Raw genomic sequence first — 23,432 nt, forward strand, 5'->3', positions numbered from 1 at the left:
GAGTACTGGGGTGGGGGTGGGAGGTGGCATGGGTGCAGACACCTCCAGTCCTGAGTCACCAGACTAAGTCGTTTGGTTGCAAACAATTGATTTATTGATCATTACAGAATGTGTTCTCTGGTGCTTCCCACTCCCCCCCCTCTCTTCCCCTTTTCCCAACCCTGATTCCCCTCTCCCTATCCCCTTCCCACACTCAGTCCACAATAGAGACTCATATCAGAGACAGGTTTATTTTCACTCACATACGTCATGAAATTTGTTTCTTTTTCCGTGACAGCATTACAGTGCAATACATAAAATTACAGTACTGTGCAAAAGCCTTGGGCACCCTAACTATATACTGTACATGTGCCTAAGACTTTTGCACAGAACTGTATATCCCTGATTTACCCCAATGCCCTAAGGGCCGTGCTGGCACGTGGCCAAGTGGTTAAGGCGTTCGTCTAGTGATCTGAAGGTCGCTAGTTCGAGCTTTGGCTGAGGCAGCGTGTTGAGTCACTTAACCACACATTGCTCTGCAACGACACCGGTGCCAAGCTGTATAGGTCCTAGTGCCCTTCCCTTGGACAACATCAGTGGCCTGGAGAGGGGAGACTTGCAGCATGGGCAACTGCCGGTCTTTCATACAACCTTGCCCAGGCCTGCGCCCTGGAAACCTTCCAAGGCGCAAATCCATGGTCTCATGAGACTAACGGATGCCTAAGGGCTACCATAGTGCATGAACCATGCATTACGTGCGTCCTCAGAGGGAAAAACTGGGGCAGAAAATTTACTTCAGCTCTTTCCCTATCAGATGTTGAAGTTGAGGGAAAGGTGAGGTATCAGGTTGGCCACACGGCTGCCTATGGTTTTGTAAAGGAAGATGGAGCCGGGGTTTCTTCTCAACTTCAGGCAGTGATGGTTTAGTCTGCAGCGCTGTCTAGCGGCAGTTAGTACTGCTGCCCTGCAGCTGTAAAGAAACGGTTTCATTCCTGACCTCCAGTGCCGTGTGTATGTGTGGAGTTTCCACATTCTCCCTCTGATCATGTGGGTATTTACCCCAGGTGCTTCAGTCTTCCCCCACTCCCACTGTAAATGGCTTCTTTGGAGATTATAGATTATTCCCAGTGTAGTCACTGGGCAGGAGAGTGGGCGGGGGTAAATTGATAGGCATGTGATAGAGAAGAGGTTACAGGGAAAATAGTGGGGGGGGGAGGAGGAAATTGCATTGTTGGCTTTGCACTGACAGCCAGCAGAGACTGGATGGGCTGGATGGGCCAGATGGCCACTCATGTTGTGAGAAAGGAAGCATAATGCCCTAAATGTTGTGCAGTGTCCCAAGGAGCATAACTTGGACAGCATTTGGCCAGAAGCCAAAGATGGAAGCATTAGACAGGCGACAGTGATTAAGATAAAGATAGATTGCGTGCTAATGCAGACATGTGAAAAACAGTTCTGACGTGCACTGCTTGGCAGTCCAGATGCAGTTGCTTTAGTGCTGTGCCAGCTGTGATTTTTCTGCTAGATGTTGACAGTCTGTGATTGAGGAGTACACAACAATTGGAGAGTCTTCACAAGGACGGTTGGAAGTTTGAGTCACCATTGTGGGATTCTCACTGGCTTGGACCTGACTAAATTCCCAGTTGAGGGAAAAGTGGGAATTTACAAGGGTTATGCATAAAGAAATAACCTGTTAGACTTGTGACTTTCCTCAGTTGGTGGTTTTCTTGCTCTGGCGTGGAAAGATGTGGCTCAGTTACTTTTCGTGTCACACTGACGACGAAGGTCAGTGACAAAGTATGAAGCAATTTCCCGGTGTACACTGGTGGAGTGTAAACTGTTTCTGCTGGCGAGAAGTTCAGTTTTGCACTGGACAGAGATGTTTATCTCATTGTCCGATATTATTGAGACATCCTTAGCTCGCTAGGTGAAGAAACACTTTGGGCATGGCCAGCAAGTGACCGGTTGGGTCTTGGAGATGATAGTGAAGCTGGGCCACCTTATCGTGTGCTTGAGACGATAAAGACAACAGAATCACAATCAGGTTTATTATCACTAACGCAAAGTTTGTTGTTTTTAAAAAAAATAATTACAAGTGCAAGACGTTTTTAAAAAGGTTACCATAAAAATATGTAGTACTAAAGGCAGTGTTCATGGTCTGTTCAGAAATTTGCTGGCAGAGGGGAACAGCTGTTCCTTGGAAGCTGGGTGTTTGTCTTCAGCCTGCTCTATGTCCTCTGCAATGGTAATAATGGTAATGTTCCCCACAGTGAGGGTCCTTAACGAAGGATGCCACCTTCTTGAGAAATTGCCTTTCTGAGATGTCCCTGCTGGTGGGGAGGCTTATGCCTGTGATTCACCCAACAATGGCAGTGTTATTAGGTAAATTTATAGGTGGTGTTTGAGCTGTGTCTAGCTACACATTCATGAGTATAGAGCAGATTTATCCTCCAGGGTGGCACATGTGGTCTGGCCCTCAAACTGGGAAAGAGACTGCGTAGATGCCAGCCCAACCACACTTGACCATCTGCAACGAGAGAGAAGCTAACCAACTTCTCTTGCCATTCAGTGTCCTCCACCATCACTCTTCACGCAGTCACTAGTGACCAGCAACTTAACTGCATTAACTACAAAAGGACCATGACCATAAAGGCCTCTGAGAGGTAGGGGTGTCCTAGAGCATTGCTCAATTCCAAACACATCTAGCAAATGCAACGTTGGCATTCATTTTGAGAGGACCAGAATATGAAAGGATTTAATGCCAAGGCTTTCTAAGGCATTAGTTAGACCATATTCAGAGTATTGTGAGCAGTTTTGGGACCCTTACCTGAGAAAGGACGTACTGGCTTTGGTCATTTCATGTCTCTAGGCCTGAAATTGCTGGAATTTGGAAGAGTGAATAGAAATCTCATTGAACCCTATCGAATATTGAAAGGCCTAGATAAAATGGACATGGAGAAGATGTTTAGCAATAGTGAGAGAGCCTAGGACCAGGAGGCACAGCCTCAGAATAGAAGGATGTCCCCTTAGAACAGAGATGAGGTAGAATTTCTTTGGCCAGCTGGTGGTGACATGGGTGGCTGAGGGTAAGACATTGGGTATATTTAAAATGAAAGTTGACAGGTTTTTGATTAGTAGGGGTGTCAGGTGCTATGGGGTGAAGGTAGGTTAATGGGGTTGAGGGGGAAACTAAATCAGACATGATCATATGGTGAAGCAGACACAATGGGCTAAATAGCCTAATTCTCCTCCTTGTGGCCTTGTGAGTCGGGATTGAGACAAATTACGCTCCACCTGCCGAAGACCAGAGATGTGAGATGTCACCCAGCTTCACCGACAATTAGTCCACCCCCCATGTCGTGGCACAGCTGCTCACTCAGGTTACTCTGACAGCACCTCCGAAAGCCACTGGCACGGGCACATCACCACCTGCAGGCCTCCCCCTCCAGTTCGCTCACTGTCCTGCCCCGGAAATGCATCAGTGGCCCTGTAGCATCCCTGGGGATAAAGTTTTGGAACTCTCTTCCCAACCTGTGGTTAGGAATTGGCCATAAATGAGGCTTTTGTGTTCCAAGAGTGAAAAAGCTAGATTGGGAGCACCCAGTCGCTGAGGGGTTTGTTCCTGTTCAGTGCAAGTGTGGTTGGATCAAGGGGAAGTGTTTGCTCTGTTTGATTGTTACTTACCCCTCTATGTAATGAGATGCTGGTAGATACCTGAATGCAGTTTCTGAACACACCCTTCTTATTGGTCCTGTGTGCTGGCTGAGTCCTACTGATTGATGAAAATATGAAAACAACACAAAGAGAAAGACATGCTGTGCCTGACTCGTCATCACTAGCTGTTGCTTTTCTGTGTAGTGCACACTCCCTGAAGCCATGGGGAGTCCAATCACAGGCAATGGAACAGGGGCAAGAAGGGGGTAACAACAAAACTGGGAGATCGCTGGGTGATCCTCTCATAGTCGGAATCAATTCATGTACACTCATGTCACCTTATCTCGTGTGTGGGACAGATGCAACCCCAGCTAAGAAAGTGGGCATGTTGGAAACTTGCCCCGGATTCTCAGCTCTCTGTGACTTGGTGGGAGGGAAGGGGAGCACAGAATCGTGTTCCAGCTTCTGGAGAGTTTGCTCATTAGTGAGGCCTGGAGGTAACTTACTGGGATTGTAGAGAGGTGAGGGGCAGGAATTAAACAGATGTTGGGGATTGCGATTGGAGTGGTGGAGACCTAAAGGAGATGTCAAAGCAAAATGAGCCACGTGTCCAGAAGAGAAATGAGAACTGTCCCGGCACAAATGGCTGGTTATTTCATGGACCATTCTGATGGTTGACTTGTGCATGGTTTGCCCAGAAAGCTGATGGAGTTACATTCCACCACACTTTCTAAAATGCATTTGGAATAGGAAAGAAATGAGGCGTGCTCCAAAGCGTACCAGTTCCTTCAAAAAGGCAGTGAGGGTCTGATGGGCTGAATGGCCTGCTTCGACCTTTCTTCCACTATTCCTGAGCAGCGGTTGTCTGCACTAATGAATCAGTAGCTTTGGGAGAACTGTGAGATGAGGAGCCCCTTTACCCATAATAAACATGGTGTCCTCCAGCCACCAACTCCCCACAGCCCTACACTGCAGATTTACTCTTGATGCTTAAACCCTCCACGATGCTCGGGTCCTGGCCCCTCCACAGCTGCGAAGGGGGTGTGTGAGCTGCTGTAACCCCTCTGGCCAAAGTGCCGCACCTCCAGGGCAGGGAGCTGGTCGGGGCGGTGACACCCCGACCTCGCCTGTGGCTGAACTTGTCCCACAGCCGCAAACCGTGGCCTGTTTCACAAGAGGAAGATTTCATCAGTCTGAACTGCACGGCACTTCCAAGTAGAGTTAGTTAATCCGTTCGGCTGTACCCTGTCTCTCGAGGGTTAATTCAAAGTGCGGAGAGCAGTCTGTGGTGGCAGGATTAGTGTAAAGTGGAATGGGCTTTGGGTGTATCCCAACGTGGGTGAGGCTGGGGCTTGGCTTATTTTGGGATGGGTTTGAAGTGCACCTAGTACCTTGCTCAACCAATTTGCTTAGTTTTTACGATACACATGGAAGCTATCAAGTTGCTGCTGAGCCCCATTAGCGCCATTCATTCGCTTAATTATTTGCCGTCCATTCTCCCTCATTGGTACACCACCCTCCACAGTTCTCCTACTGCTCAACTACATTGGAGGTCAATTTACAGCAGCCAAGTAATCTGCTAACCTGCAGCCTTTTGGGATGTGGGGTACAGTCAAGGAGGATGTACAAATTCCACACCGACTGCACCCGAGGCCAGGATTGAACTGGGCCTCTGACGTTGTGAGGCAGTGACTCTAATGCTTTGCTTTCTCCTGGGAGAACGGGCAAGACCTGATAGGATGCCATTACATAGTCACGATGTCAGTCACACAACACTGGAACAGGCCCTTCAGCCTATAGTTGCCCTTGCCCACTAAGATGACCGTCCAAGGTCTTCCCATTTGTCTGCGTTTGGTTTGTCAGAGGGTACTAACTTTTTAAAACATCACAGTAGATGCCAGCTCAGTTGAGGTAAATTTAAGGGACAGGAGAAGTGAAGAACATGGAGATAATCCCAAGTTAGTTTTTGCTTGTGTAATATTTCAGTGTTTCTGTTGTATTTCTCAGTTCTACTCTGGATGCCTGCTAGAAAATGAATCTCGGTATCCAGTACATCCTTTGATAAATTTTCTTTGCACTTTGAGCATTCTTATTGGATCTACTGTTGTGGCTTTTCAAAGCTGTTGGTCAGATTGCATTTGGAATATTGTGAGCAATTTTGGACACCGTATCTGAGGAAGGATGTGCTGGCCCTGAGGGGAGCCCACAGGAGGTTCACAAGAATGCTCCTAGGAAGTGGAGGCTTAATGTATGAGGAACGTTTGATGCCTCTGGATCTGTAGTTCATGAAGTCCAGATGGGTGAGTGGGAATCTTATTGAAAGCTACTGGATGCTGAAAGAACTGGATATAGTGAATATGAAGAGGATGTTTCCAGTGGTGGGGGAGTCTAAGATCTGACGGAACAGCCTCAATAAAGGGATGTTCCTTTATAACTGAAATGAAAAGGGAATTTCTTCAGCCAGATGATGAATCTGTGGAAGCTGTTGCCACAGGGGACTGAAGGCCGTGTTGTTGAGTGTATCCAAAGCACAGATTGATTGGTTTAAGGGTTGAGGGCAAAAGTGCGAGAATAGGGTTGGTTTCCACCATTTTCAGTTTCGTGCATGATCCTCATAATCTTCGATCCCACTATAGACAAAGCATCTGTGTTTCTCAGTCCAGTGAATACCAGGCTGCACAGTTCTCAGGGATGGAGAATTCCAAAGGTTCACAGTCCTGTGGGAGAAGAAATTCCTTCTCATCTCCACATTAAATGCACAGTCCTTTATTCTGAGTTATAATCTGGATCCTTTACACTTGGCCAAGATACCACCACTGGAGAAAATGCCCTTTCAGTCTCTCACTTGTCATCCCCACAGCAGATTTTAAAAGGGGCTCGGGAAATAAAAACACTGCTGCTGTCGTAGGTCTGGAATAAAAACAAACTGCAAGGAGAACCAGGAGTTAACACCCTGGTTAACACCCATCATAGATGCTGCCTGACCTGCTGAGTGTTTCAAGTATTCTCGGTTTCTGTTCAAACGGCCCCAAGCCTTAGTCTCTTTAAAATCGAGAATGCACAGTTGGACATTTTCTAATGCAATTTCTACTTGGTTTCCAGGTCAGCGAAGCCACAGCAAAGCAGAAACCAAAAGCTGAATTTTGCTTCGGTAAGTGCTTATGTTTGACATTGATAATTAAATGCCAGCACTCATCTCATGGGTCTCTGAAGCATCCTGTTCCAGTCTAAGTGGCTGTCGTGCACGGTAGATATAATTTAGTGGCTTAAATCCTTCATAGAATGACAGAGCCGTACAGCTGAGAAGCAGGTCTTTCATCCCATGTCTGTGCCACCCATAATAGAGGGTATGGGGAAAGGCAGCAGACTGGGGCGAAGGGGAAAATTTGGATCAGCCATGATGAAATGGCGGAGCAGACTCAATGGGCCAAAAGACTAATTCTCCTCCTATATTTTTTGGTCTTGCATGTGCTTAAGGTGAGGGGGGAATGTTTAAGAGAGATGCTGGGGAAGTTCGTTACTGAAATGTGCTGGGGAAAGGAAATATAAGAGTGGAGTTTAAGAGGTTTAGATACGTAGGAATTGGAGGGATCTGGATCCTGTACAGGTCGAAGAGATTTAGTTTAATTTGGCTGTGTTAAGCACAGGCATGTTGGATCAAGGGGCCTGTCTCTGTGCTGTTCTGCTTTCCTTCTTTCTTTCGGCATGTGCCTGCATGCGTGCGAGTCTGTGCGTGTGCATCTGCGTGTCCGTGCGTGCGTCCGTGATGATGTCTTTTTCACGGCGTTTCCAAGGCGCGGAGCGAGAGAGAGAGAGACTGTGTGGCGCGCCACTCCTTGCACAGACATTTTTGCAGTAGTTTCCCTTTATTTTACGAGGTCAAGTTGTGATCTCGACACTCAACCCGGCACGGATGGAAAGCGAACTCGGAAGCGGACCCGACTAGTTTCGAACCCAGGAACCTCCGCTCCCGGGTCCGGCACCGATGTGGTTGCACCACCAGCCGGCCAGTTGTTCTGCTTTCTAACCATCAAATACTCATCTATGCTAGTGCTATTTTCCAGCACTTGACCCGTGTCTTGCTGACTCATGTCCTTGTCTGGATAATTAAATGTTGTCGATAGACATTCCCTCCACCATTTCTCACAGTGTGTTTCAGATTCCAGACATCCTCCAGCTGGGAAAAGAGATCTTCCTCAGATCTGCTCTGAGCTCCCATTCCTTGCCGTAAAGCTCAGCCCTCTGGTGTTAGATGCCTGCACTCTGGGGAAGGGTTTCTTGCTGTTTACCCTATTTATGTCTCATATCAACTTGGACAGTCCTGTCAGGTCTCTCCTCAGCCTCAGCCTCGGGAAAATAAACCCAGTGTCTCTATTCTCATCTGAAACGTTCCATCCCAGATGGCATGTAATCCAAGGATCCCAACTGATGATGGTGATGGGCTTCAATTTCCCCCCACCCCCCAGCTTCTGAAGGATTTCAGTTCCACTCATTCAATAAATTAAGAACTATGAGTGGTAGCCATGAAACCACATGTGAAAAACATCCATCTCCCTCCTCTATCTGTCTGCCCCTCTTTCCCCTTCCCTCAGTCTGACCCTCCATCTCCTTCCCTCCCATTGGTCTGGTCTTCCCTACCCTTCCCCTCTCCTCCCCTCGGCCTTGCCCTCCCTCCCCTTTCCCTTCCCCTTGGCCTGGTCCTCTTTCCTCTTACCCTCCTCGCCTCTCCCCTCCCCTCCCCTTGGCCTGGCCCCCTCTCAGCTTCCCCTTCCCTCCCCTTGGCCTGGCTCCCTTTCACTTTACCTTCCCCTCCCCTCAGCCTGGCCCCCTCTCACCTTCCTCTCCTCTCCTCTCCCCTCCCCTTGGCCTGGCCCTCTGTCCCCTTCCCCTCCTCTCCTCTCCCCTCCCCTCCCCTCAGCCCGGCCCTCTGTCCCCTTCCCCTCCTCTCCTCTCCCCTCCCCTCCCCTCGGCCTGGCCCTCTGTCCCCTTCCCCTCCTCTCCTCTCCCCTCCCCTCCCCTCCCATTCCATTCCAGTTGGGTTTCCAATTTCAGCAGTATTTATATGTATGCTGGCTTTGCTTTTGTGAGTGCCCAACTTCAATTTTCAGAGATGCTGCTCTCAAAGGAATACTGTAAACATAAGTAAGGAATAGGAGCTGGAAAGCTAATGTCTCAATCCTACGTTATTCCAGCTGGAGGGGAATCAAACTGGCGAAAGATAAAACAAGATAAATGTCCGGTTCTTAATTGGAATGGTTGGAGCCACATCCAGAGGCCTGGCAGATTCGTGCAGTGACACCAGTTTGAATCTCATCAGGGTCACTGCTGAATTCAAGTTCATGTAACAAAGTAAAACTGGAATGGAAAGCTAGCATTAGCAACGATGACCATAAAACCACTGGATTGTTGGAAAAGCATCTGGCTAACTGTGGAAATCCGCCATCTTTTCCCAATGTGGGCTAGTTGTGAGTTTAAACCCACTCTAGCCGGTCTGATAAGCTAGTGTGTTCAGATGAGAGATCGGGATGGCCCTGGACGAACTTCCGCGACCAGACTTCAACCCTGACCTTGGGTGCTTGCTGACTGTGTGGTGTTTGCATGTTCAGTCTGTGAGTGCATTGCTTCCCCCCGGGGTGCTGCAGGCTTCCTCCCACGTGTCAGAGATGTACCGGGTTGGTAGGTAGTTAGTGGCTATAGATTGCTGCTGGGGTGTGGCTGAGAGGTAGAATCTGGGGAAATGTATTGGGGGATTGTTGTAACATGAACAAAGTATCCGGGAGACTGATAAACTCTTCTCAGGCTTCCAGCTGGGGTCAAGTATCGATTGTAACCAGTAATCAATGGTTATAATCAATGACAGACTCCAAAGATGGCAGAGTTTGTCACTGAAGCATCAGTTATAATCAATACCTGTACCCAGCTGGAAGCCCGGGAAGAGTTTATTGATCATGTATGCCTGGATCCATTAACTGGAGAGACACTGAAACTAGTGGATACAGAAGAGAAGAGGCTTGCTTGACCTAATCTGACGTGACATTTTGTATGTTAAAGGTCAAAGCTTGGCTGCTGTTCAGCTCGGTATTTGTTATATACCCTAACAGGGATGTTGGGAGAATAAAATGGAATTCATGTAGAAGTGGTGTCAATTTTCCATTGATGGGTGGCAGAGATTCAGTGCCCCCAAGGGTCTGTTTTCTGGGCTGACACAAGTGATCCTGCAGATGCTGGAATCCTGGGCAATGTACACAGAACGCTGGAGGAACTCAGCAGGTCAGGCAGCATCTGTGCAGGGGAATACTCAGGTTACTTTTCAGGTTGAGACCCTGAGGACACATCTTTGGCGAAATGATGCCTGTTTGTCTCCCTCCGTAGATGCTGCCTGACCTGCTGAGTTCCTCCACTGTTCCCCTATTTGTGTGCTGTGTCTGTCTGTATCTATGATAACACTGTTTATGTGCTGAGGGACTGAGGAAAGATGGTGTTCACTGTGTAGGTTCCTGGGCTGAAGGCATAGTCTGATGAGGAAGGGTTGGACCATTGGGGCCACACGCTGTGAGGAGAATAGAGGATGATTTTATTGTAATTTAAGGTTGTGGACGGGGAGAGGACATTTGCCTTGTGGGACAATCTAGAATGTGGGACGGCTTTAGGATGACAGTCAGTCATTTGAGACTGAGATGAGGGAGGTCACTCTATAGCAAGTGACTCACCTTCCGGCCCCTCAACGTTAGGCAATGGCATGAAATCTATTATTGGCCAGTATGGAAACAGTGGGCTGAAAGACCTCTTGAGCTACAAGTTTCTGTGATTGTTGGATCAAGACTTATAATTTCGCATTACTTTGTGCAGTGCAGAAATCTTAGGTGTGTGTCTATATATATATATATATATAAAATGCCTAAGACTTTCACACAGTATTGTATTCGTCAACATGGAGCGGAGAGAGAGTTTGTAAATCTGGCGGGAGCAAAAGATGTTGGGAATGGTGAGGGTGGAGGGGCATGGGACAGGAGGAGAAGTGCCAATGGGTGGTGCAGGTGCAGACGCACCCAGCCCTGAGAAAACAGAGAAGCTCATTTGATTCCAAACATTTGGTTTATTGATCATTACAGAATGTCTCTCTTATGCTTCCCACTCCCTCTCCTTTTCCAAACCATGATTCCTCTCTTCCTCCTCCCACTCCCCCCCCCCCCGCCTTCCCACTCTCAGTCCGCAGTAGAGACCCATATCAGAGTGAGGTTCATCGTCACTCATACAGGTCATGAATTTTTTTTTTTGCAGCAGTACAGTGCAATACATAAAGTTACTACAGTCCTGTGCAAAGGTCTTCAGCACCCTAGCTGTATATGGGCCTCAGATTTTTGCACAGTACCGTAGGTCCAGTGTTTCAAGTAACACCAGTGTCTGAACTAGTGTGCATTAAAGTCTAGACAAAGTAGGTGTTGAGAACCAACCACAAAAGAAGGGGTGAATGACTACATAGACAGGTTGTTAAACCTGACCAAACTCTTTCCACCAGTTTGTTTTATGTGACCTTTCAGCTTGAGTGTAACACAGATATCAGATATGAGCCAATATCCCTTCCTGATCAAGAAATAGGAAGCTCAGAATGTTGCATTTAGTTGTGACATTCTTTTGCTATGGTTGCACCGAGTTTTGAAGATCAGGGTGGATTACCAGCAGGTTTACAAGTAGTGTGGCAACTTTTCCACCTGCTGCTCCTCGGTCTTGAGGCAGCTGCCAGCCATCTGCCCTGGCGTGTGGTGTACTGCCATCTTCTGGGCAGGGTGCCCTACATTAATCAGACAGGGTGGCTGCAGATCCCACTTCCATAACTGTCTGCCAGGTTGAACACCCCTTTGCCACTGACCTGTAGACTCCTCTCACTTCCCCAACCCCTTCTCAGCCCCAGCTTTAAAATCCACCGAGAGGTAGGCTGCATACTTCTCATACAGTCAGAGTGTAGAAGTTGGAGATCGACTTTGTCAGAGTCGCTGGCTGGATGTTATTCTGGGGAGGACAGGATGCTCCCAGGGACTAGAAACAAAGTGTGCAGAAAGCAGTTAAGTAGGTTCAGCGTGTCACAAAACAGTCTCTCAAACTTCCACAGATCAACTGCTCAAAGTACCTTGACTGGTGGCATCGCGGTCTGGTACAGCAGTTCAAATGTACAGGTCTGCAAGAAGCTGCACAGAGTAGAGGGTTCAGCCCAATACGTCATGGGCACATCTCTCTCCACCACTGGTGATATCTACAGGAGCTACTGTCTCAAGTAGGCTACATCTATCATTAAAGATCCCCACCATTCGGGCCATGCCATCTTCTACCAGCTACCATTGGGCAAGGGGTGCCGAAGCCTAAATTCTCATACCGCCAGGTTCGAGAACAGTTACTTCCCTTCAACCATTAAGTTCTCGAACCAACTGAACAGTCCTAGTCGCTACTGCTACTTCTACTTCTCAATACAATGAGCCTTTTTTTTTGTTCTAGTTCTTCTGTAGAATTTATTTGGTTTTTCTTGTGAATGTTGTGCCTCTAATGCCGATACATATGACAATGAACTTAACTTTGACACAGAACCCAGTCTAAGTGAGCTGTCCTCGCTTAGATTGGGCGGTGCTCTTCCTTTGGAGGGGGTGACGTGTTAATGGTGTACCCCGGCCCCACAAGGAGATGATCTGACTCGTTAAGGATAATCTGCTCCTTATTTCCAAGTTTCTGATATCCTGTGATGATGTCTGTTCTTGTTTCTGGGTTGAATTTGGTGGGTGGAAGAGGTAAGCAAGCTGGGTTCCATTGCAAGGCATTATCTTTACCTGCTTCATCAAAGTGTGTGTATGTTCAAAGCTCAAAGTTAATTTATTATTGTGCAGATGATTAGCTGTGCGCTGATCAGTGCTACTCAATGGGATATTGCATTTCGTGGTGTATTCTGATTTCAGAAGTAGCTTCTGTTGATACCAGTGGAGTTTGAAATCAGTACAACACCAAGTTCAAAGTAAATTTATTATCGAAGTACATATATGGCCACCATATACCAGGGGCCCCAATCTTTTTTGCACTGCGGACCGGTTTAATATTGACAATATTCTTGTGGACTGGCCGACCGGGTGAGTAGGGTTCAAGTGGGGTGGCCAACTTTCTCACTCCCAAATAAGGGACAAAAGTAGCAGTCAAATACGGGACACTTGTGTTTACCCCGAGAAAGACTACCATGACCATGATGCCTTGTGCGGGCACCTGTGTGTGCATGCGTGACGTGCGCATGCGTGTACGTGCCGATTTGTTTTCCTACAACTCGGTTTTGGCTTAATCTTCCTGATTCTGATAAGTGAAACTACACTGTACATACATTATTTCTACTTTATATTGGCTGTGTATTTATCATGTCATTCCTGCTTTTACTATATGTTAGTGTTATTTTAGGCTTTATGTGTTATTTGGTATGATTTGGTAGGTTATTTGAAGTTCAACTGTGTGTGACAGGGAATGAGGAAAGGCGCAGCTGACTTGTGTCATTTCATATCGGCCAATCATATCGTTTCCTCACGGCCCGGTAGCACATGCTTTGCGGCCCAGTACCGGTCCATGGCCCGGTGGTTGGGGACCACTGCCATATACTACCCTGAGATTCATTTTCTTGTGGGTATTCATGGTAAACAGAATCAATGAAAGCAGCACTCTACTTTCTTAGATGACATGCCGAATCAGCACAAGCTTCTAAAAACTTTGACAAACTTCTGTGGATCTGTGGAGGAGAGTATATTGACTGGTTATATCACAGCCTGCTATGGAACACCAGTGCCCTTGAACAGAAAAGTAGTGGCTCAGTCCATCACAGGTAAAGCCTTCCCCACCACTGAGCACATTTAGGAGGAGCCCTGTTGCAGGAAAGGAACGTATATCATGGAGGGCCCCCATCACCCAGATCATGCTCTCTTCTCTGTGCTGCCTTCAGGAAGGAGATAGAGAAGCCTCAGCTCTCACACTGCCAGATTCAGCATCAGCTATCAGCCTCAACCATCAGGCTCTTGAACCAGAGGGGATAACTTCACTTGCCCCAACACTAAACTGATTCCACAACCTATGGACTCACTCGTAAGGACTCTACAACTTGTGTTCTCATTCTTTATTGCTTATGTATTTATTATTATTGCTACTTTTTTACTTTTATATTTGCACGGTTTGTTTTTTGTACATTGGTTGCTTGCCAGTCTCTATCCATGCCCACTGTTGTGTACTCCCTGAGAGTACCAAATCAGTAACGTTTGAACACAAGATCTCCATAACCTATAGCAATGAAAATTGAATCTCCTCTTGTGCAACAGCAGAGTAAGGCCCAGTCCCACTGCTCTTGATGCACTTGTTAGATGCTCCCTCAAACTTGCCCTCGAGCTTGATGGTGGCTTTGTTCCGCTTTGGTTCTGAAATGGATGCTGAGCCCAACATGAGACGTGTAGACTCTGACCCAAGCTGGGCAGGAGGAGCTGGTGGGTGAGTTCCTTGGGGGGGGGGGGGGTGCTCCTTCCTCCCCTTGTGCTTGTGCAAAGGGTTTGAGGTGCTTCATTCCATCCCAAATGCTCCTCCTCCACTTCTGGCCGGTCATTACCCAGGGAATCAGTGAGGGCTTTGCCCTTCTTCATGGAGCTTTGAGAGCATCCCTTAATTAATTTGTCCGTGGGTAGTCCCTTGCTGTGATGGAGCCTCAACGAGCCCCTGTTATAGGGTTGTGGTGCCAAGCAAGTGAATGATGTGGCCTGCCCCAATGGAATCAACTGATTGTGACTGTGGATTCAGCACTGGTGGGGGGCGGATGCGGTGTTGGCACGGTGGATAGTTTGACTTCCTACTGTTCAGGATGGTCATTTTTCTGACACTTGGGGTGCAAATTTCTCTTGCCATGTACCAACCCGAGCTCGAATGTTTTGGTGTTGCTGCAGGTTGGTTTATCTGCTGACGAGCTGGGAGTGGTTTAACATTTTGTGGTTATCATCAAACCTTCGCACTTCCTCTTGGTTGAGATGAAGGCCTTTTTTTTTACCCCCCAAAAAAAATATTTTGTACCTTCTTGTTATTGCAGTTTTCATTTATTGGGCATAGATTATCTAAAATTATTTAAGACTCCTTTCGATAAGAACATAGAACACTACAGACTCTTCGACCCAGAGTGTTAGGGGGACCTTTTGACCTACTCCAAGATCCATCTATCTAGGGGTTATCAACATGAGGTCCACGGACCCCTCAGTTAATGGCGGGGGTCTGTGGCATAAGAAAGGTTGGAAAACCCTGAGCTGACCCTTCCCTCCCACAGAACCCTCCATTTTCTGTCATCCATCTACATATCTGAGAGTCTCCTGGGTGTCCCTAATGTATCTGCCTCTACCACCAACCCTGGTGTGTTCCTGGCACCCACCACTCTCTGTGTAAGACAAAATACGACCTCAGACGTCCCACACTGCACTTTCCTCCAATCACCTTAAAATTTTGCCTGCTCTAATTAGCCTTTTCCGCCCACAGATAAGATGTTGGCTGTCTGCTTGACCTACGCCTATCATCGTATGCTCCTTAAACAGGAGACCTCTCGTCGTCCTTCACTCCAAAGAGAAAGCCCCTAGCTCATTTAACTTTTCCTCACAGACATGCTCCCTAATCTAGGCAGCAACCTGGTAAATCTCCTCTGCATCCTTTCTAAAGCTTCCACGTCCTTCCTTTATTAAGGTGACAGAACACAACACTCCAAATGTGGTGTAATTAGAGATTTATAGAGTGCAACATTACTTAGTAGCTCTTGAGCTTGATACCCTGACTAATGAAGGTCAACACACCACGCGCCTTCTTAACCATCCTATCAATTTTACCGCTGTACCATTGGGAGCATATTCACCAACTGCATCTCAGTGTGGTATGGCAATTGTCCCGTATCGGACCGCAAAGCACTCCAGCGTGTGATGAAAACTGCCCAGCGGATTATTGGCACCTAATTGCCCACCATTGAGAACATCTACCATAAACGCTGCCTGGGCAGGACCAAACGCATTATCAAGGATGCATTTCACTCTAACCATGGACTTTTTACTCTCCTCCCATCCGGTAGGCTCTACAGGAGCCTCCGCTCCCACACCAGCAGGTACAGGAAGAGCTTCTTCCCTGAGGCTGTGACCCTGCTGAACCTCTCATCACAGCGCTAAGCAGTATTGCACCCATATTGTACTGTCTCAGTACTTTTATATTTGTGTGCTGTAGCACTTACTTTTTATTCGCAGTTATTTTGTAAGTAACACTATTCTTTGCATTTCTGGTTAGATGCTAACTGCGTTTCATTGGCTTTGTATCTGTCCTCGGCGCAATGACAATAAAGTTGAATCTAATGTAATTAATTTGTGTAGCATCTTTGAGGGATCTGCGGACGTGGACCCCAAGATCTCTCTGTTCCTTCACGCTGTTAAAAATCCTGCCATTAACCCTTCACTCTGCCTTTGAAACTGACCTTCCAAAATGAATGACTTCACACTTTTCCTGTTGAACTCAATTTGCCACTTTGCAGCCCAGCTCTGCATCCTATCAACGTCAAATGCTCAACAAAAGGAAGATTTATTATCAAGGTACACACGTGTCACCATATAGAATCCTGGGATTCTTTCTCTTGCGGGCATTCACAGTAAAACCAAGAACCATAATAGAATAAATTAAAGGCCACACAACAGGATGGACAAGCAACCAATGTTCAAAAACCGAAAGAAGGAAATAATAATAAATAAATAAGCAATAAATATCAAGAACATGAGATGAAGAGTCCTTGAAAGTGAGTCCATAGGTTGTGGGAACAGTTCAGTGATGGTGTGAGTGAAGCTATCCCCACTGGTTCAAGAGCCTGATGGTTGAGAGGGTAGTAGCTGTTACTGAACTTGGTGGCGTGGATCCTGAAGCTCCTGTACCACTTCCTGATGGCAGCTGCGAGAAGGGAGCATGTCCTGAGTTGTGGGGGTCCCTGATGATAGATGCTGCTTTCCTGTGACAGTGCTCCGTGTAGATGTGCGCAATGGTGGGGAGGGCTTTGCCCAGGATGGACTGGGCTGTGTCCACTACGTTTTGTAGAATTTTCCATTCACGGGCATTGGTGTTTCCATACCAGCCCATGATGCAACCACGCAATATGCTCTTCACCACACATCTATAAAAGTTTGACAAAGTTTTAGATGTCATACCAAATCACCGCAAACTCCTAAGGAAGTAAAGGCGTGCCGTACTTGAGTCCTGGGGACAGGACGGGTCCTCCGAAATGATAACACCGAGGAATTTAAAGTTGCTGACCCTCTCCACCTCTTGATAACTTGTGTTGTAAATGCACCTTATTATTTGTTAACTTATTTGAGGTAATATTATCTTATATGTTGTGTATGAATTATCCGTACTTCCTTGTGCACCTTGGTCCAGAGGATTGCTGTTGGGTGTTATACGGTTGAAATGCAATAAAGTTGAACTTAGTCATCGAGCACCACAGCATAGATGCAGGCTTCTTGGCCCGTCTAGTATGTGTCGAAATATTATTTTACCTAGTCCTATTGATGCATACCTGTCCCATAACCTTCTATACCTTTGCCATCCATGTACTTATCCAAACTTCTCTTAAATGCTGGAATCAAACCCGCATCCACCACTTCCGCTGGCAGCTCGTACCACGCGCTCATCATTCTCTGAGCGAGGAAGGTCCCCTTAAATATTTCACCTTTCACCCTTGACCTATGACCTCTAGTTCTAGTCTCACCCAACCTCAGTGGAAATGGCCTGCTTGCATTTAGCCCATCGTAATTTTGTGTACTTCTATCAAATCTCCCCTCATTCTCTTACACTCCAGGGAATGAAGTCGTAACCAATTCAACTTCTCCCTGTAACTCGGGTCCTGTCTTCCGGGGAGTTCTGAAGGACAGCAGAGTGCTGATCAGCTCCATTTAGCCAGCCAGAGACTCTCCGCAGGAAGAGGTGTTACAGTATAATCGAGAGCAACATAAGAGGTAGAAGATGCTTGAGGAAATCAAATGAAAGGTCTCGACTGGAAACACCAACTGCCCGATTTCCTCTGTAGATGCTGCCTGAGCCACTGAGTTGCTGCGGCATCTTGTGTGTTGCTCGTAGAAACCGCCGCCTGCATACTCCCAGCTGAATCCACTTACTACTTGCTGTCTCAGTGAACTATGAGCCAACATGTCTAACAAACCCATTTCTGTTTCGATTGCAGTTATAAATGCAGGCTTGCGTCGCTACTTCCTTCAGGCCAACGACAGGAAGGATCTGCTCGACTGGGTGGAAGCCTTAAACAAGTCCTGCAAGATTACAGTAGGTGTTACTTCCCACTTCTCCGCGTGGAGGTCTCACCCCTGGGTAGCCCCTGTGTGGTTGCAGTGGGGGGGTTGCGCTCCTTCACCCCCCCCCCCAACCAACCAACCCGCTCTTGGATCACCCACCTCTGGGTTCTGAGCAAGGAGGCAGCTCCCCCACCCTTCCCCAAAAGAGTGGGGGCAGGTGTGAACAGGAGAAGGCTGCTCAGCCCTTGCTGATGACCCCACCCTTTGGTTAAACTGTCACTCATCTGTACCTCCCCTTTGATTTCCTGTCCTCCGCCAACAGAAAGCCCGTCCTGACCTGACATGGCAGTCGTGTCTCTCCCCCCGGCCTGTGTCTGATATCATCATCACTCAAACAAAGCCAGTGTTGGGTGGGGAGGGGGGCAGAGAATGAAGCGAATGTGGCTCAGTGGAGAAGGGGGTGGGTGAACGTGGATCAGGGAAGAGTTGGGACAGGGAAAAGGCAAGACGAGTGTGTGCGGAGGCTAATCTGGAGGTGGACGTGGCTTCCTTTCACCATGAGACTGGACGGCGTAGCATGGCAGCTGGAAGGTAGGTACGTATCCTCCCCCACCCCGAGCTGTGTCCGCAGCCGTTCCGAGGGACAGGCCTGTGATGCTGATGTAACTCTCGGACTTTGCAGAGCAGTAGGGATTGGAGGAGGTAGGGTTGTTCGTGGCAGCCTCCTCCATCGATGCACAAACTAATTAGGGGCAGGAATAGGCCATTCAGCCCCTCAACCCTGCTGTGCCATTTAGTCTGTTCATAACTAATCAGATTGTAATCTCACCTCGGTGTTGTGCACTGACAGTGACCTTTCACCCACTTATCAAACATGTACAGTATGTACCTTAAAAAAATTCAAGGACTCGTGGCCTTCAGAAAATATGTCTCATTCTGTCTTAAATGGGCTGGTCCTTGTCACTTGGCCAAGTCTCCTGATTTGAGATACTCCAAGAGGGAACTATCTCTCCTCATCCTCCTGAGGAGGAAGGGAGAGGCCCTTTCCCTATCTTCAGTGCTTCAGTGAGGTCCCTGTCCCTCTTTTGAAATACCAGCAGAGTCTGTCCAACCTTTCCTCAGCAGACACATGCCCTTTCCACAAATGGTATCTGGGTGTTAGTGGCACAGAGAGTGCTTTAAGCAGTCAAACTCCCTTTAAAAACTCTGATAGGTTATCAGCCTGAAACCTTCCTTCTCCACAGATGCTGCCTTACCTGCTGAGTATTCCCTGCACTTTACCTTTGTATTTTGTATTAAAAATGCTTTGCTAACCCAGCGCACAAGTATAAACGTAAGTAAGTCTAGGATTTGGTGGTGTACGCAGGCAGTTTGATTGTTTTGTGCCAAATGTTCATTTAGGGGTTTTGGAGTTAGTTGTAAGCTTCAGCTCTGCTGTGGATTGTCAGGGGAGTGGGGCGTGTGGGTAACCTTTTGCTTCTATGGTACAGGGTGGGAAGGAAGCAGTTCTGAGCCTCTGCAGCACTGATAGTTGGTGGGGTTTGGCAGGACTGAGAGAGACCTGGAGAGGGCAATGGCTCCAGTTTCGTCGTGGGACGCGGTTTGCAAGAAGGCAGAGTAGGACATCTGGTGTAGTGGTAGTAAAGCCAACACACCAGGGGTGTAACTAGCCCTCACGTACAAACTGACGCTCTGGTGCAGTATTGAGAGGAGGTGCATTATTATAGGCCGGCCGTTAACCCAGTGGCCTTGACTGGTGGGTGGCCAATTTCTCAAAGCCAAATTCTCTCCAAGGTCCTCCCCAGCATTCATCCATCTCAGGAGTTCAACGAAAAGCGTTTTGATGGGGTTGTTAAGAAGGCCTATGGTTTGCTGACCCTCATTACTTGGGGGATTGAGTTGAAGAGCTGTGAGGTAATGTTGCAGCTCTCAGAAACTCTGGCTAGATCGCACTGAGAATATTGTACACAGTTCTGGTCTTCTCATTTTAGGGAGGATGTGGAAGCTTTAAAGAGGGGACAGAGGAGGGTTGCCAGGATGCTGCCTGGATTAGAGAGAACGTCTTGTGAAGAATGTCGGAGCGAGCTAGGGCCTTCCTGTTTGGAGCAACAGAGGATGAAAGGCAATCGAGAAAGTCCTTAGATGCTCGAAATCCAAGCAACACACATAATGCTGGAGGAACTCAGTGGGCCAGGTAGCATCTTTCGAAAAGGGTACGGTCGATGTTTCGGACCGACGTTGGACCATCAATAGGACGTCCACTGTATTCTTTTCCATAGATGTTGCCTGGCCTGCTGAGTTCCTCCAGCATTCTTTGAGAGGATGAGAGGCAACTTGATAGAGGCGTACAAGGTTATGAGAGTCATAGATAAAGTGCAAGTCTGCAGCATTCTCCCTGTGGTGGTAATGGCCAATACCAGAGGACGTGTGTTTAAGATGAGTTCAAGGAAGATGTCGGAGGAAGGTTTCCTTGTACAGAGATTGGTCAGTGCCTGGAACACACTCCCAGGAATGGTGGTAGAGGCTGATAATAGGGGCAATTAAAAGACTCTTAGATGGGCACATGGATGTAAGAAAAATGGAGGGTTATCTGCTGTGTAGGAGGGTTAGGTTGATCATGGAGTAGGTTTACATAAGCTGACGCAACATTGTCAGGTGAAACGCCCGAACTGTGCTGTTCTATGTTAAAGCTGTCAGTTTCTGGCCAGTCACAGGTGACTGTTTTTTGGGGGGGAGGGGGATCTTGCTCTGCATTTACATCAGCTGTCATATTTCCCACATTATAATGGTAACTCATAGAAACGTTGAACTCTGAGCAGCCTCACTCCCTGGTGTCTTTAGTTCAGGTCAGCCTGGGCAACGTTAGCGAGCTATTTCATGTTCAGGAAGTGGTTTTGCGTTCTTGCACCCTGTTGGTTTCCTGCTGTCACCCATGGCCTTTGCTCTGCATCGTGCACATTTGCAAAGAGAAGTGGCTCAACCCCCTCCTCACCCCGGTTCTCAGCCTCCCTCTGCTCTCCTCATTGATATATTCTTGTGTGGGTGAGCGTCATAGAGGCCAAATGGCGATCGTGGCCAGGTGATTGTGGAGTGGCGAACAGGACATTCTCCCATGAGAACGATGGTAGGTTACACAACATAGAACATATCAGAATATGTCTCAAGACACGTTGCAGTTATCAGATGAAAAGTTGTTGCCACACACCATCAGACGAATGACCAAACACTCTTTATGAGGTTAGGTTTTAATGGGACGTCTGTAACGTGGAGCCGGCCAGTGGTACAGTGTCATCAGCTCTGGGCTTCGAGGCCAGTGGTCCCAGTTTCAAATCCGGCCGACTCCTTCCACGCTTTCTGTCTGTGCCAGGTTGAGTGTCGAGCTCGAGTAGAAAAGCAGACAAAAATGCCAAAGAAACGGCAAAGTGCCACCCGATCCGCCGCAAGGCGCAGAAAGGAACAACAACAAGCAACTTTAAGGTGGGAGAGAGAAAGAGCTGGGGCAGGTTTTGGAGGGTCTTAGCAGTTTTTGGCTGAAAGCACGGCTGCTGAGATTGGAGCAAGAAAACGCCGGGAAACTGGGGGAGATCTTGTGTTGACGGGATTTTTGGTGGGATTATGAATCGGTTACGAGACAGGAGAATGATTTGGGTATAGGGAGGTGTAAGACTGTGGAGAGATTTCAGGAATGATGTAGGTCAGTGGAGGGGCAGGAGTAACAACTTTGTGGGAGATGGGACTTGGGCAGCAGAGCTCTGTGGGGCTGAAGTTCATAAGGGATTTGGAATCAGGAGACTTGGCCAAAGAAACGACAGAGGGTCTTAAACAGACTGAGCTCGAGTTGGCTGATGTGGTGGGTGTGGTCACGGAGGTCTCAGTGAGACCTGCAGCTCATCTCCTTGCCACAGGCAAAGCGAGGCTGCGCACTGTTCAGCTCTGGCAGCTGCCAGGAACGGGGATGGCGTCAGTAAATTGGGAAACGGGGCTTGCAGTGGGAGCAAAGGGCGACTGTCCCAGCGTTTAGGAAATCCCTGCTACTCCAGTCCTGGGTTTCAAAGAGGCATTGTGCCAGTTCAGAAGTGGAGGCAGGGTGGGAGGGGTGGTGTTGGGGTTGGTGTCAAGGGGGTGGCCGTGCTGAGCAGTTTATAAAAAGAATTGGATCACGAGGGTTAAGGATTAATTCTGATGAACATCGCCCTTGAAGGAGATCATGTACAAGGGTTCTCATTCCTCTGAGTTGTGGTGTAGTGCTGATAAGAGTTTAGAGACAACTGTGGTCAAACGTGGCCCTCAATATACTTTTATCAGTTGCTGTGAGCAAGCACCACTCCCAAGTCACTGAAAGTTCAGGGAAAATTTTCCTTGGATTGAAAGCCTTGTACGGTTTGGGAAAATTCAGTGGGAGAAAGGAGAGCCGCAATAATAGCTATGCATCCTCTGCACGTTTCTGGTGGGCAGAGGAAGAGAAGGGGCAGTGAAGTGCTTCACGTTTACTTCCTGCTAACGCCGTTGTATTAGCCTCCCGAGACCCCACATCTGGCCCCTCTCTGACCAGGCCAGTGACTTCACACCCGATGAAGTGCCAGGCCACGTGGGACCTCCCCCGCCCCCTCCCCCCAAACAACAGTAAAGGGGGAAGCTGCTGGTGCTTTTGGCTTCCTCGGTAAATTTCCTCTTTTATGTTGGCAGGTCCCAAAGGGCAAGGCAAATGACCCTCAGCCGAGCACCGAAATTAATAAACCTCCAGCGGAAGCCCAGACTGGGCGGAAACAGATCCCCTACAAGACAGAAATCATTGGAGGCGTTGTAGTGCAAACGCCCATCACTCAGGTGAGAGGAACCCTCTTCGCCACAAGCCCTCCTCGCCTCTCCCACCCACTCAAGTGCTTTTTATACCATGCAGAGTTTTATCTTGATGGATCAGAAACCCTTTTTCTCACCAACTGCTTGGAATTTCATTGCCCCTGTAATGGGAGAAGCCTCAGAGGGGGTGGTAGATAGAACTAGAGAGAGCAGAAGTGATGAAGGAATGGGCTTCGAAGAGAAACAAATGTGAATTTCTTGGTGCCCCTTCGCCACAAGGAGTAGTAACGGACAGGACAGCACAGTTGTTGAAACAGGAAGCGGTATCGCTAATTTTCAACAGCAAGCTCCCACATTAGTTAACACGTGAGAATGACCAAGGAAGCCCTTTGGAGGACAGGAGCCCAGAGCTTTTGATCATTGATTCAGAGATGAGAGTTCTAATCCCAGCATGGAAATGCGAGTATTTAAACAGATTGTTTTAAAAATCCCGTTTGGTTCCCTCATTCCTTCAGAGGTGAAAATCTTCCTCCTTTTCCTAGTGTCGCCTATTTGTGACTCCAGGCACGTCATTTTGGTTTACTCTTAATTGACTCTCAATTCACGGCCATCTAGGAACGGGTAGTAAAGCATCGCAGCCTAAAGGGTCTTGGCCCAAAATGTAGACTGTCTATTCCCCATCATAGATGCTGCCTG

The 23,432-nt window shown here is 47.9% G+C and overlaps 1 protein-coding gene across 5 annotated transcripts in view; it reads left to right on the forward strand.

The window, feature by feature from the left end:
- Positions 1–23,432, forward strand: part of LOC140201783 (pleckstrin homology domain-containing family A member 2-like) — a 131,424-nt gene that overhangs the window by 58,136 nt on the left and 49,856 nt on the right. For 4 of the 5 annotated variants that reach the window (XM_072266468.1, XM_072266466.1, XM_072266467.1 and 1 more), the window contains 3 exons: positions 6,736–6,784; positions 17,870–17,967; positions 22,623–22,763. In XM_072266468.1, coding sequence (XP_072122569.1) covers positions 6,736–6,784; positions 17,870–17,967; positions 22,623–22,763 — 288 coding nt within the window. The remainder of the gene's footprint in view (positions 1–6,735; positions 6,785–17,869; positions 17,968–22,622; positions 22,764–23,432) is intronic. The other variant, XM_072266470.1, reaches the window with a different exon arrangement.

Source organism: Mobula birostris, chromosome 8 (assembly GCF_030028105.1).
Source record: "Mobula birostris isolate sMobBir1 chromosome 8, sMobBir1.hap1, whole genome shotgun sequence".
Classification (NCBI taxonomy): domain Eukaryota; kingdom Metazoa; phylum Chordata; class Chondrichthyes; order Myliobatiformes; family Myliobatidae; genus Mobula; species Mobula birostris.